The following is a 15,146-nucleotide window of genomic DNA, read 5'->3' as shown; positions in this document are numbered from 1 at the left end:
AACACACTTGAATATAGAGGACTGTTGTTTAATAAAATCTGTATGTAAACTTAAGGCATTCAATAAAAATTCTATTTGCTTCCATAGTGCAACATAAATCCACGATTAATACAGTAATTCCCACTTATCTAAAGTTTCCATCAACAGGAAAATCTTGCAACACATTTAAAAGATGATCTTTTCAGTTTTTCTTGATAAAATTCAGAAGTCTTAGTATACAAGAGCTTGGTTCATCATCAGTGGTCATCGTGGTATATTCCTTGTGTCTGGATCAAAATAATGCAGTTCCCATGTGCATAATATGTATGATTGTATGTCAATAAATAGGCATAAAAATGATGATATAACTTTTACTTTCAGGCTTTTTATGAATTATTTGTCATTCATTAGTTTTCCTTTCAGGTTTTTTGAACTTTAACACAGGCATTGCTATTAGGCACTTGAACACATGCATTATTGTTAAGGAGATTTGGTATAAAATCATCTTAAAGATTGTAATATTATCAGAGCATTTTTTTATTGTTGCCACATTAACCAAGATATTTGGTATATATTCAACAAATTAAATGATAGACCAAAATACTTTTTTATATTTGAAATGTTTAAGACCAATGTTAGTATATGCTATAAAAATATAAGCACAGAATATACAGCCAAAACTTGATTGATTTTAATTGTTCAGTCTTAACACTTAACTGAAAACTAAACACCTGGTGTGCATATATTTGCTGGAACTTGGATAATCCAAGCCAAATAATCAGAAAATCTCACTTTTCACAATCTTAAATTGAAATAATTCAAAGCCTGACTGATTTAGCAAGAAAGTAGAAAGCTTAATGGAAATGAATAGTAAAAATATATAATTTTGTCATGATTTTTACACATTCTAGGCTGGATTACCTTGGCAACCAATCATATCTTCACCTGCATGCTAAAATAAAGTATACTCAGTACCCATCTAGTGTCCACAATAAATTTACCACTATAAAGAAAATTAATATTGCACAAGAAGTAAACTCAAAAGGGATGCTAACTTACTGAATTAATGGACAAATCCTGTGCAAATCAGGAAGTTAAACCTGTTATGCAGTAAAGGGTTAATTGTTTTAACAAAGACAACTGGAGGTGTAACAATCAGAATTCAGCTTGAGAAGTTGTATAATATATTTCTTCCAGGTACCTGTTAGAATCGGAACTGGAGGTTGGTACCTATCAGAAAAGGTTCCAGACCCTGATGTACATTGAAGAAATTCAAATGGAGGTGGATATAAGAAAATATGACATGAAGGAAGTCACCATGAGGGAAAGCAAGGACAACAAAAGGCTTCTCATGTTGAAAGTAATATAATGTTCAATGTATCAGTTACATTTGGTTGAAAATATATTTCTTGCTACTTTTTGGATGGAGAAGTGTTTTTGTAAGGCAAGAACTCTTAAAAAAGTACTGTGAGTAAAGTTTAAAAAATTATTGATATCTTTAGATGATAACTATTATATTTACAAAGTATTATTGCAATCCGTAACAACTTCAAGACAAGTTGTGTTCACAAGATTCTGTCTTACATTACGTATTTGCATCTTCAGATGATGACCTTAACATGTAAAAGGTATCTTGAAAACTCAGGGACTGGTTGCATTTACAAGATTTTGCCATACATTACATCCTGCTCCAGTCAAAAAGGGGACCAGTTTGTCAAACAGAGGACTAATTTATCAGAATGTGCATGCCCATGTGATAATCATAACAGTTTTCGAGTTTCTTGGAAATTTGTTGAAATCTGTAGGGAGCCATGATAGCTTTGTTGATAAGAACATCAGACATGTAATCCATGGGTTGTAGGTTTTATACCTGCCCAGACTGCACAGGTTAGCTGTGTATCCATGTAGTTATCTTATATTTCCTTGGCATGATATACCCAGTAATTTGCCAAAAGTACCATAAAAAACAAACAGCCGTTGAAATTGGTGTGACTAGTTGAGTTCAGAAGATTCTGTCATAAACTGCTTTCAGCTAAAAGTCGAAAAAGGAAGTTACAAATAAAAATTGTGTAGGCACTGAGGTTGGTTGATATCAGATGACTATCCTGATATTTACCAAGTTTCATGGCAATCCATCAATAACTACAGAGTTACTTGCACTAACATGATTCTGTTTCAGACAGATGAACAGCAGTTAAATGGACATGAGGATTCCTGGAGAAGTGGATGTATAAAAATTGTAGGCTAAATGGTACGGTTGGGTTTTGCCAGAAGCTTCATATTACAATATATTTCAATACAGAGTAGTGTATTGCAATTTATGTTGATATATATTGGGACAGTCTGATGACGGTGCAAAATAATACGAATAGAATGAACAAGAAATCAAAGTTTCATTTAACTTTAATTTCTTTTAAATCTTGTTAAGTGAACATTAATTGGAAAAATCCTTGCATGTGGACGAGTTGGAGCATCCTCTCTGGTCCTTTTGGCTGCATTGAGGTGATGTAGGTAGACCGTGACAGTCAAGTTTGTCATCCTGCCTACAGACTCCACCTTTGTGTTATATTCCAGACAAATGTCAGGGTTATTGATGAATTTTACTTCTCTCTTGGAGAATTTGAGGCCAGATGAGTGATTTTTTCCTTTATATTTGGCACCAACCAAGTACAAGACTTCGGATTTGGGTTGTTTACATGCAACATGAGGGATATAACCATTCAACCATTTTCTTGGCAGAAACACCTTTCATAAATACTTTAGGGGTTTTGGTATAACAGACATGGAAAGAGACAAAAGTTCAAATGAAACAAATTGAAGCTGAAGTACAAAAAAGGGAATTGACTGTATACTGCATTACACATCCTGGCAGGATACACAGCACAATACACTGATATACAGGTAAAACAGTCCACCCTAGTAAATGGTAGAATGACACAGATAAATGTTCTAGTGATCTGCATTTGTTTTGACCTGAGATGCACAGGACCCTCTTATGTTCTCCTGGCATTACAGGAATAGTAGCAATACAGAGAAAAGATTTAAAATTCAAACAGCCCTCTTCACTTCATCTTTTAGGAAAACTCCTTGATGTTTTAGTGTACAGCATAATTTTGGATATTACAATTGACCAGTCCAATTTACAGCCAGTACTTGGACAGAGAATCTTTCCCATCATTCCCATTCAGTTTCAGGGAGAAGTATGATACTTGTGAGGTTGTGAATGTGATTTAGCTTTAACATCATACCATGTTCTTGCCGTGTTTATAACTATTTTGGTACCATCCTATAGTTGCACCATCTGTATGAGTCATCAGGCTGTTCAGCTTCTTCTTCTGGGGTTATGAGATGTTTCTGTTAACTACAATACGTGCAAAACTAATGGGCTTTTTATGTGTTCCACATCACTTTTGTATGATATTTTATGTGTATCTTTTTAACAAATATTTTTATATTTTGTAGGGTTCACATTTATTATTCTTGTTTGATATTTGTCTGTTCTGTTCCCATATTGTGTTATAAGAATTATGCTTTGAAAATTTTACCAAATTCATGTATTTTGCCAGGTCCCAGGGCTAGCTGAAAACAGACCCTCTGTATTAAAGGGGGACTGGCTATATGTGAGAATCTGTCAGCCAGATGGAAAACTAAGCCCTAAGGAGTATCAGGGATATGTACATGAAGTTCATCAAGATGAAGTAGCTCTCGGATTCGATTCAAGGTAATTACATGTTTATATGCAGTAATGGGTTAAACTCTTACTTATATACATTATACTTATCTCTTACTTATATACATTATACTTATCTCTTATATACATTAGACTTATCTCGTATATACATTAGACTTATCTCTTACTTATATACATTCTACTTATCTCTTATATACATTATACTTATCTCTTTCTTATATACATTATACTTATCTCTTTTATACATTAGACTCATTTCTTACTTATATACATTATACTTATCTCTTACTTATATACATTATACTTATCTCTTACTTATATACATTATACTTATCTCTTACTTATATACATTATACCTATCTCTTACTTATATACATTATACTTATCTCTTACTTACATACATTATACTTATCTCTTACTTATATACATTATACTTATCTCTTACTTATATACACTATACTTATCTCTTATATACATTATACTCATCTCTTACTTATATACATTATACCTATCTCTTACTTATATACATTATATTTATCTCTTACTTATATACACTATACTTATCTCTTACTTATATACACTATACTTATCTCTTATTTATATACATTATACTTATCTCTTACTTATATACATTATACTTATCTCTTACTTAATGCATAAAACTTAAAGTGGATCTTTCAACCCTTATAATTTGCCTTAAGTATTACGAAAATGATCCTTAAAATATGGATTTACAGAATAAAAGCAAAAACTATGGAAATATGATAGTTGCAGTAAATTCCGGATAATTGGCTTATCTGTGTTTGATTTGTGTGTGGGTTTCTTATTTGATTTAGTAGAATTAGTCAGGGAACCAGACTAACTTTACAGGGGTACTACAGATGCTTCAGACTGCACATATTTGTTCATGCAGAGTGTCTACATGATGAAACTTTTGATTACTGAATTTATTTTTAAAAATAGTGTCTAACTAGCGATTCATGTTGAAGACGAAATGGAAAGTAAGCCTTTTAAAACGTGTTAATAAGCAGTACAGAAAATAAAAAGGCATATTCAGATTCTTGTGAATAAAAGTAGGAAGGGACACAATTATGTCTATTGCCGATTTGAGTATGTCTTGTGGTGTGATATATGATTGCTGTTACGTGAAATGGAAAAAAAATTCCAAGAATTATGTCAGGTTGAGAGATAGCAACAAACAATTGAGCTGCATAGCATTTGGGACTGAAATTTGTGCAACTGAAGTAGAGGTAAATAAAGTCTACATGTACTTTACCAATGCTGCATCACTTTTGAATACTAAAAATTTTAAATAGACTTTTTCAAACTATACAATAGCAGTATATAATATTTTGTGTCACCTTACTGAAAACTGGTCAAACTTACCTAAAAAGTCAAGTGTCTTACTGATGTGGGCTTGTTAGGGTTGGCAGGTCTGTACTTACATTATACGTACTTTTTACTTATAATTATCTCTTATATACATTATACTTATACTCTTGTATAAAATTATGCTTATATTCTTACATATATACATTATACTCTTACATTATACTTACCTCTTACTTACATTATAATTATCTCTTATATACATTATACTTATACTCTTACTTATAAAAATTTCAATGAGACCCATTTATTTAGAACTCTAAAGGAAAAATAAACTTTTTGGCTGGAAATTAACTTTGTTATTTCTTGCCAACATTAAATACATTTCTTAATGACTTGGATGTCAGTTAATACTTACAACATAACATTTGCTAAATTAAGTTTATTAAAAAAAGTTTCACTGTTTCTGTGTATGTACTTGCCACAGATTGGTTTTTAAAAAATCTATTTGACTTAACCTATTATTGTTGTTGAGGTTTAATAGAGAGCTGGAGATATTAAATTGGTCTGGTACATACACTTTTATTATTGTTGTTGAGGTTTAATAGAGAACTGGAGATATTAAATTGGTCAGGTACATGCACTTTTATTATTGTCGTTGAGGTTTAATAGAGAACTGGAGATATTAAATTGGTCCGGTACATACACTTTTATTATTGTTGTTGAGGTTTAATAGAGAGCTGGAGATATTAAATTGGTCTGGTACATACACTTTTATTATTGTTGTTGAGGTTTAATAGAGAACTGGAGATATTAAATTGGTCAGGTACATACACTTTTATTATTGTTGTTGAGATTTAATAGAGAACTGGAGATATTAAATTGGTCTGGTACATCCATTTTTATTATTGTTGTTGAGGTTTAATAGAGAACTGGAGATATTAAATTGGTCTGGTATATACACTTTTATTATTGTTGTTGAGGTTTAATAGAGAACTGGAGATATTAAATTGGTCAGGTACATACACTTTTACTATTGTTGTTGAGGTTTAATAGAGAACTGGAGATATTAAATTGGTCTGGTACATACACTTTTATTATTGTCGTTGAGGTTTAATAGAGAACTGGAGATATTAAATTGGTCTGGTACATACACTTTTATTATTGTTGTTGAGGTTTAATAGAGAACTGGAGATATTAAATTGGTCTGGTATATACACTTTTATTATTGTTGTTGAGGTTTAATAGAGAACTGGAGATATTAAATTGGTCTGGTATATACACTTTTATTATTGTCGTTGAGGTTTAATAGAGAACTGGAGATATTAAATTGGTCTGGTATATACACTTTTATTATTGTCGTTGAGCTTTAATAGAGAACTGGAGATATTAAATTGGTCTGGTACATACACTTTTATTATTGTCGTTGAGGTTTAATAGAGAACTGGAAATATTAAATTGGTCTGGTACATACACTTTTATTATTGTCGTTGAGGTTTAATAGAGAACTGGAGATATTAAAATGGTCAGGTACATACACTTTTATTATTGTTGTTGAGGTGTAATAGAGAGCTGGAGATATTAAATTGGTCTGGTACATACACTTTTATTATTGTCGTTGCGGTTTAATAGAGAACTGGAGATATTAAATTGGTCAGGTACATACACTTTTATTATTGCCATTGAGGTTTAATAGAGAACTGGAGATATTAAATTGGTCAGGGACATACACTTTTATTATTATCGTTGAGGTTTAATAGAGAACTGGAAATATTAAATTGGTCTGGTACATACACTTTTATTATTGTCGTTGAGGTTTAATACAGAACTGGAGATATTAAAATGGTCAGGTACATACATTTTTATTATTGTTGTTGAGGTTTAATAGAAAACTGGAGATATTAAATTGGTCAGGTACATACACTTTTATTATTGTTGTTGAGGTTTAATAGAGAACTGGAGATATTAAATTGGTCTGGTACATACACTTTTATTATTGTTGTTGAGGTTTAATAGAGAACTGGAGATATTAAATTGGTCCGGTACATACACTTTTATTATTGTTGATGAGGTTTAATAGAGAACTGGAGGTATCTAATTGGTCAGGTACATACACTTTTATTATTGTTGTTGAGGTTTAACAGAGAACTGGAAATATCTAATTGGTCAGGTACATACACTTTTATTATTGTTGTTGAGGTTTAACAGAGAACTGGAAATATCTAATTGGTCAGGTACATACACTTTTATTATTGTTGTTGAGGTTTAACAGAGAACTGGAAATATCTAATTGGTCAGGTACATACACTTTTATTATTGTTGTTGAGGTTTAACAGAGAACTGGAAATATCTAATTGGTCAGGTACATACACTTTTATTATTGTCGTTGAGGTTTAACAGAGAACTGGAAATATCTAATTGGTCAGGTACATACACTTTTATTATTGTTGATGAGGTTTAATAGAGAACTGGAGGTATCTAATTGGTCAGGTACATACACTTTTATTATTGTTGATGAGGTTTAATAGAGAACTGGAGATATTAAATTGGTCAGGTACATACACTTTTATTATTGTTGTTGAGGTTTAATAGAGAACTGGAAATATCTAATTGGTCAGGTACATACACTTTTATTATTGTTGATGAGGTTTAATAGAGAACTGGAGGTATCTAATTGGTCAGGTACATACACTTTTATTATTGTTGATGAGGTTTAATAGAGAACTGGAGATATTAAATTGGTCAGGTACATACACTTTTATTATTGTTGTTGAGGTTTAATAGAGAACTGGAAATATCTAATTGGTCAGGTACATACACTTTTATTATTGTTGATGAGGTTTAACAGAGAACTGGAAATATCTAATTGGTCAGGTACATACACTTTTATTATTGTTGTTGAGGTTTAACAGAGAACTGGAAATATCTAATTGGTCAGGTACATACACTTTTATTATTGTTGATGAGGTTTAATAGAGAACTGGAGGTATCTAATTGGTCAGGTACATACACTTTTATTATTGTTGATGAGGTTTAATAGAGAACTGGAGATATTAAATTGGTCAGGTACATACACTTTTATTATTGTTGTTGAGGTTTAATAGAGAACTGGAAATATCTAATTGGTCAGGTACATACACTTTTATTATTGTTGATGAGGTTTAATAGAGAACTGGAGGTATCTAATTGGTCAGGTACATACACTTTTATTATTGTTGATGAGGTTTAATAGAGAACTGGAGATATTAAATTGGTCAGGTACATACACTTTTATTATTGTTGTTGAGGTTTAATAGAGAACTGGAAATATCTAATTGGTCAGGTACATACACTTTTATTATTGTTGATGAGGTTTAACAGAGAACTGGAAATATCTAATTGGTCAGGTACATACACTTTTATTATTGTTGTTGAGGTTTAACAGAGAACTGGAAATATCTAATTGGTCAGGTACATACACTTTTATTATTGTTGATGAGGTTTAATAGAGAACTGGAGGTATCTAATTGGTCAGGTACATACACTTTTATTATTGTTGATGAGGTTTAATAGAGAACTGGAGATATTAAATTGGTCAGGTACATACACTTTTATTATTGTTGTTGAGGTTTAATAGAGAACTGGAGATATTAAATTGGTCAGGTACATACACTTTTATTATTGTTGATGAGGTTTAATAGAGAACTGGAGATATTAAATTGGTCAGGTACATACACTTTTATTATTGTTGATGAGGTTTAATAGAGAACTGGAAATATCTAATTGGTCAGGTACATACATTTTTTAGTATTCCATATTCAGAATATTATTTAAATGCTATGCTGAGTGAAATATAATTAAGTGGTGTCTTGTTGCAAATGCTTCAGCCTGTTGAATATGTTTGTGAACAACATGAAGTTCAACGTGAGGTTTGTGTTCAATCGGCTGCCATTGCGACTTCAACATCGAGCCTGTCAGCTGGCTATTGATGAAGGCTTAGTGAGGTTGCTGTTTCCAGAAAGAAGCATGATTGATATTACCAAGAGGCCAGCCACAAATATCAGGTAATTTGCTGCTTACATGGTAGAATTTGTTTCCCTTTTCATTTTATGTAAGCTTTATTTGTTTGAGGTCAGAAGAAGTTGTGTAGATTGTATTTTCAAGCATTTTCAGCTGCATGTTAAAAGTTATAAATATTAAGCATCTCTAAAAAGGCACTTAAGAGAATTGATGATTTTTTTAAGTTTACCATTTCCTAATACTTTGGCATCTTATCTACACTTTCAGCTTATTTTTCATCAAGATGAGTATAATTTTCATTGTTGTTATATATATATATATATATATATATATATATATACCACAACATCATCATTCTATCACTGGGTGTTTCACCACTTATTCTGGAACACCCCCCTGATGGCCGAGCAGCAGTGTTGATCAGTCCCTACCTATTGGTGTAGTCATCCAACTCTTGTCCTCATGCTTCATCCATTGCCAGCTGGATGCTCAGTGCTTTAATGTCACTTTATGCTTTTCCCCTGTAATTTCTATAGCACTGAGCATCTTCCAGCCTGACTGATTGTCAGAGCAGGAAGCCCTCTACTTCCCATCTCTACTTGGAACAGTGAAGTACTCCATCCTATGTTCTTGCTTATCTATATCAATGGTCAGCTTTTTCTCATGAGCCTCATCACACCTTTCCTGCCAAAGTACAGTCAACTCAGTGACCACCTTCTTCTTCCTAGACCAAATCACTACATCTATATATAGAGATATCCGGACAGTTTCTGTTTTTAAAAATAAAAAATCTTTCCAAGATCCACATGCATGCCCTGGTTCTCTGCTTCACTGAGGATTCCCTTTCTGTATGGTGTGATGTTACTTATTTCTCTTTGACAAATTTGTTAAGTCTTGGGCTGTCAATTGGTGCTGGCCTTTTCTTCTTTCTCTCTCTCTCTCTCCAAGATTTCTGTTAGTTCTCAGAGGACCCTGTCATGCCTCCATCTGTTGCAGCCTTGTACTAGTGAAGTCAGGCATGATGTGCTCTGGGCTACCTCTTTTACTACAGAGAGGACATTCAGGATTCTCAATGAGGCCACATCTGTGCAAGTTAATGATTATACACCAGTCTGAGCAAAACTGGATTTGGAGAGACTTTTAATTCCAGATATTCAACCACATTAGCTTCCTCTGATAAAAACACCCTGGTCCATTCTCCTTGATTTCCCAATTCGACAATCTTTGTTTACTTTCTTCCTCCACTTTCCATAGCTCACCCTGGATCACTGACCTTCTTGTTGCTAGTTTGCTTCCTTCCAGTGTACAGAATGACCTGCACCCAAGTCTTGTCTTCCAAAGTAGGTTGTTCCCACTATGTCATTATACAGGAGTTCATCTGCATGCAGAAATGAGCTCTTACCACCAGTTCTGATGAAAGTGCCTGCTTTTCTTGTCCTAAAGGGGTTCAGCCTCACAAGTACCCTTGCTCAGGCCACCATGTGCTCTTCCACCAATAATGTCAGTGATAGCTGGAGCATTCCAGACCTGGTGTAGAGCCCATCTCTTGTGAATGATGGTGGGACACCAAGACATCTTTGCAGGTACTTGCTGATTGTTCTCACTGAACTCTCCACAGCTGTCATTGTATAACATTAGTTGCAAGACCAGTCTAGGCAGCAGTCCATTCTGGTACATCCAGGCCTTGAATTTCACTGGAAGACCTGATCGGTCAGTCTTTCGCATTCCTTCTTCTACAAGGTTCTCTGCATATTCATATTGTATTTTGATAGCCATCAATGGTATTAATATACTGTTATATATAAATGCATTTTTCATTGTTGAATATACTGTTATATATAAATGCATTTTTCATCCGTTATACATAAATGCATTTTTCATTGTTAAATATACCGTTATATATAAATGCATTTTTCATTGTTATTATTTTCATTAGGCTCTTCAACAATCACATTGAACAGAATGTTGAACAGAAACGTGCTGTTCAAAACATTAAAGCCTGGACTTGCCGCCCTGCCCCATATATTGTATTTGGGCCTCCAGGAACAGGGAAAACAGTCACTATTGTGGAGGCCATGAAACAGGTTGGTACACACTACACTTTTCTCATCCTGACTCTTTTTGACTTTGAAAGGAATTGATTGTGAGTTTGCACAATATTCAACCTGACATGTGTAAAGCAGTTCAGACTGCATTGTTGTGAACTGTTTGACTTATGATAAGAAAAGAATAAAAAGTGTGTGCTCTAAGAACGTGTCATTTTTATGATTCAGAAAATTTTGTCATTGTGGTTTCATTTCTCTTTATTTTGACTGCAGCTGTTATAGAGGTAAGTATCTTCTATAGTGTATACAGGATAAAATTCATACAGACATATTCTTGCCAATGTAAGAGTCTACATCAAAACCCTATGGCTCTTGTACATTAGACTGTGGTGTCCAAAAAATAGCAAGGATTTATCATGAACTTTAGACTGCTGTGTCTCCTAAAAATAGCAAGGATTTATCATGTACATTAGACTGTTATTTCCTAAAAATAACAAGAATTTATCATGTACATTAGACTGCTCTGTCTCTTAAAATTAGCAAGGATTTATCATGTATATTAGACTGCTGTCTCCTAAACATAGCAAGGATTTATCATGGCACTTCATGTTGATGAATATGTTTTTCCAAACTTCAAATATTTGCACAGAGCAAGGTATTGTTTAAAATTTGTAAGGTTTGAAGGAATTTTTCAAGATTGATTCATAATAGATTGGCTGCAGACTTTTGTTGCCTAATTGTTCATCTTGGAGTTAGCTGAGGTTATTTGTCAGTGTGGAATAAAAGGAGTTATCATGCAAGTGACTGAAAAAAGTATTTAATCATGTTGCTTAGCTGCAAGCTTGCATAGTTCTTCTTGAATGTTGTGTGCAAAGTTTAGGTAGACCACTATTTCAAACCATGTCAATATATTTGTTTTACTGTAGATACCTTAAAAACATTATTGGATTATGCCTGAAACTAGGCAGTTATTATTTTAATTATTTATAAGTTTCTGATTATTTTTGTGACTAATCTAAGCGATCTGTGTTTGTTAGTATGTGTATAATGATGCACCAACACAGGACTGGCTGCATGTTTATTAGTCCAGCTAAAATGTGATCAGGTATTTAGACAAATTCCTTGATCAGTTTAAAAACTTTTATTTCCTTGAGCCATATTAGCTTCCAGTCTATATTTTGTTTGATTGAATTACGTTTATATTTAATGGTGTTAGCATATAAAGAGAGCCATCTGAATATGGTAATTTGTATTATTAAATCAGGTTATTTTCAACAATATTTAATGAGGAAAGTGAAAAATTTAGAATCCTAAAAGTGTGACCTATCTGTATTTTAAACATTAATTACTTTTCTGTCCATGAAGATTATTTGTGTACTGATGAAAGTTGTCAGTTTTCATGAATATTTTATCCAGATAATTAATTAATGGGAAAGAAATTGTTTTGCACAATAACACTTCCTCTAAATTGATTTATAATTGTAAAAGCTTCCATTAGTCGTATTTCTGATTTATTGTTGAAGCAATCTTACAATTATGGTGAGGAAAATGCATTCTGAGGAGGATATTTTTAAATCTGCCTGTAACTCAGTAAATATGTAATGATATTTCAGATTTATCGAGACCATTCTATGTCCCATATCCTAGCTTGCACTCCATCGAATAGCGCTGCTGACCTGATTGTTGAAAGACTGTTAGAGCATGTCCCAGCCAAAGAAATTCTCCGGCTTAATGCAATGTCTAGGTCATGGCATAATGTCAGTCACAAGGTCAAGGTTAGTATGGACTTCATTTTAAAGATATTGCATACATGTGAAAAGAACTGCTATGATGCCACAAAACTAAAGTGGTGTTGATACATTAGTCTATCCATCCATCCATCTGTCCAATTAAGTTTTGTATTTAGCTCATTTTTCTGTCCAGTTGAGTTTTGTATTTAGCTCATATCTCTGTCCAATTAAGTTTTGCATTTAACTCATTTCTCTGTCCAATTAAGTTGTGTATTTAGCTCATTTCTCTGTCCAATTCAGTTTTGTATTTAGCTCATTTCTCTGTCCAATTCAGTTTTGTATTTAGCTCATTTCTCTGTCCAATTCAGTTTTGTATTTAGCTCATTTCTCTGTCCAATTCAGTTTTGTATTTAGCTCATTTCTCAGGTACTATTGTGGGTCATCTTTGTTCCATGAACACATTTCTAGTTTGTTATGCCTATTTGGTCTTTAACTAAGTAGCCTAAAAGAGAAAAATCAGGAAGATTATAAAAATCAACCAATAATAAAATTATTTAAGTTATCACATGAAACTTTAAGAGAAAATAACAGTATCATGAATTAAATCCCAAATAATCCTAAAAGTTCTATCATTAGTCCAAACTTTTTAGAGTGTTCCAAATTAATTCCAGTAATCCTGAATGTGCTGATGTACCAGTAGCCTTGAATAGGTCAGTATTGATGTATCACAATGATATAATCCAGAATGTCCTTTAATATATTTCATGAAAGTCCAAGAATAATGTTGTAGTCCAAATGTTAATGAGCGCTTCGTAATTCCTAATAATAATTTTGAATAAATAGTTCCTCTCAAATTATAACTGAACAGAGCTAAAGTTGATTCCTCAAAGACTTACGTTAAGATAGGAATGATTAATCTTGTTGATTTCTACCTTTATATAATCCCCATCTGACCAGTGTTGCAATAACATTTTCTGAAGAAAAAAATTGAATTATCTTAATGGAAAATTACCCCAACTATAAACAATATTGTTTCTAGAATCTTTTAAGGTCATTATCAAGGCTTTGTCTTGAACTCAAACCCAAGTAAACAACCTTTTTATAGTTTACTAACAAGACAAAGAACAGTTACACTCTAAAACTCTCTCCTCAATCATGGATAAGGTCAGGCACACAAAATAAATATACATAACAACTGACGCTGTCATATTGAATAAAATGCATCTTACATCAGTGGAATTAAAGCAGAATAAAAGATATAAGATTAACACAGGTTAGAATTCTGCAATAATCAAGGTGCTGTTAACAGTTTAGATATTAATTAAGACAATACACATGAAAAGTATTCCACAATATAATGGAGTGAGATACAAAAGTTGAATCCTGATTATATATTGCTTTGTTTATGTTGTTATCAAGACAGCTCCAGTGGTCTAGTTGTTAGAGCATCCGTCTTGGATGTGGGAGGTCGTGGGTTTGAATCCTGGCTGAGTTATACCAAAGACTTATAGGAATGTTACTAACAGTTGCCTTGCTAGTTGCTCAGCATTAAGAGATTAGTGTCACGATGATGTGTCTGGGTGGGACATGATGCTACAGTAACATGTCTGTGGCATCATGCCCCAGTGCTAGACATCACTACAAACTGCCACAGTGCAGAAGTTGTAGCTATATGACTGAATTTTTGTAAAGCTAGGTTAAAAATCCAAATCACACACATACACACATGTTGTTATCATTAATTGTTTTCCTTTTTCCAGCAGACATGATATCATTGTTTGTGTAGCATAGGTATATCTTTAGGTAAAATTCTAAATATCAGTATATTCTCATTTTCAATATTCCAGTATTGTTTTTGAACATATTACAAGAATTTTGTTGATTGTACAGTTTGAAGTTGTCATTTTTGTAAGTTTTAAATACAGTTCTTGCATTATTTCAGTTGTATGGATACAGTTCTGAAGAAAAAAATCTTAGTTCATCATTGTCCACATAGAAGACCTGTCATAGATGACCTTGACAGTATTTATTGCATGACATTTTTTAAGCTCACCAGGCTTTTCATGAACCATTTGTCAAAATTAGGTATTTTCAGCTTATATAAAATATCATTGGACCATGTTTACTCATGTTTAGCAGAGAGCATCCTGTTATTAAGTACTTTAAAAATTCATACAGATGATAGGGATCTGTCTGCCATCAAATATTACCAATGTTGCTTAAAATCTTGGACAAGCAAAATCTGACCAAATGTGATGAATTCATCCGGCATGATGTTTAGTCAGCCCATTTGTAAAGCCATTGAATTTATGATATGGCTCTGTACCCATCATGCATTGTCTGATTGGATGATCTTCTTCAAGCCACATTTCT

General features: G+C 32.8%; 1 protein-coding gene across 1 annotated transcript in view; it reads left to right on the top strand.

The window, feature by feature from the left end:
- Nucleotides 1-15,146, top strand: part of LOC149787585 (putative RNA helicase mov-10-B.1) — a 63,516-nt gene that overhangs the window by 21,987 nt on the left and 26,383 nt on the right. Inside the window, exons 6-10 of the mRNA XM_089973761.1 lie at nt 1,177-1,339; nt 3,546-3,700; nt 8,866-9,042; nt 10,935-11,082; nt 12,657-12,818. Of these exons, the coding sequence (XP_089829887.1) occupies nt 1,177-1,339; nt 3,546-3,700; nt 8,866-9,042; nt 10,935-11,082; nt 12,657-12,818 (805 nt within the window). The remainder of the gene's footprint in view (nt 1-1,176; nt 1,340-3,545; nt 3,701-8,865; nt 9,043-10,934; nt 11,083-12,656; nt 12,819-15,146) is intronic.

Source organism: Sinohyriopsis cumingii, chromosome 11 (genome assembly GCF_028554795.1).
Source record: "Sinohyriopsis cumingii isolate HCF-2022 chromosome 11, ASM2855479v2, whole genome shotgun sequence".
Lineage (NCBI taxonomy): Eukaryota > Metazoa > Mollusca > Bivalvia > Unionida > Unionidae > Sinohyriopsis > Sinohyriopsis cumingii.
This window is presented reverse-complemented; position numbering and strand designations above follow the sequence as displayed.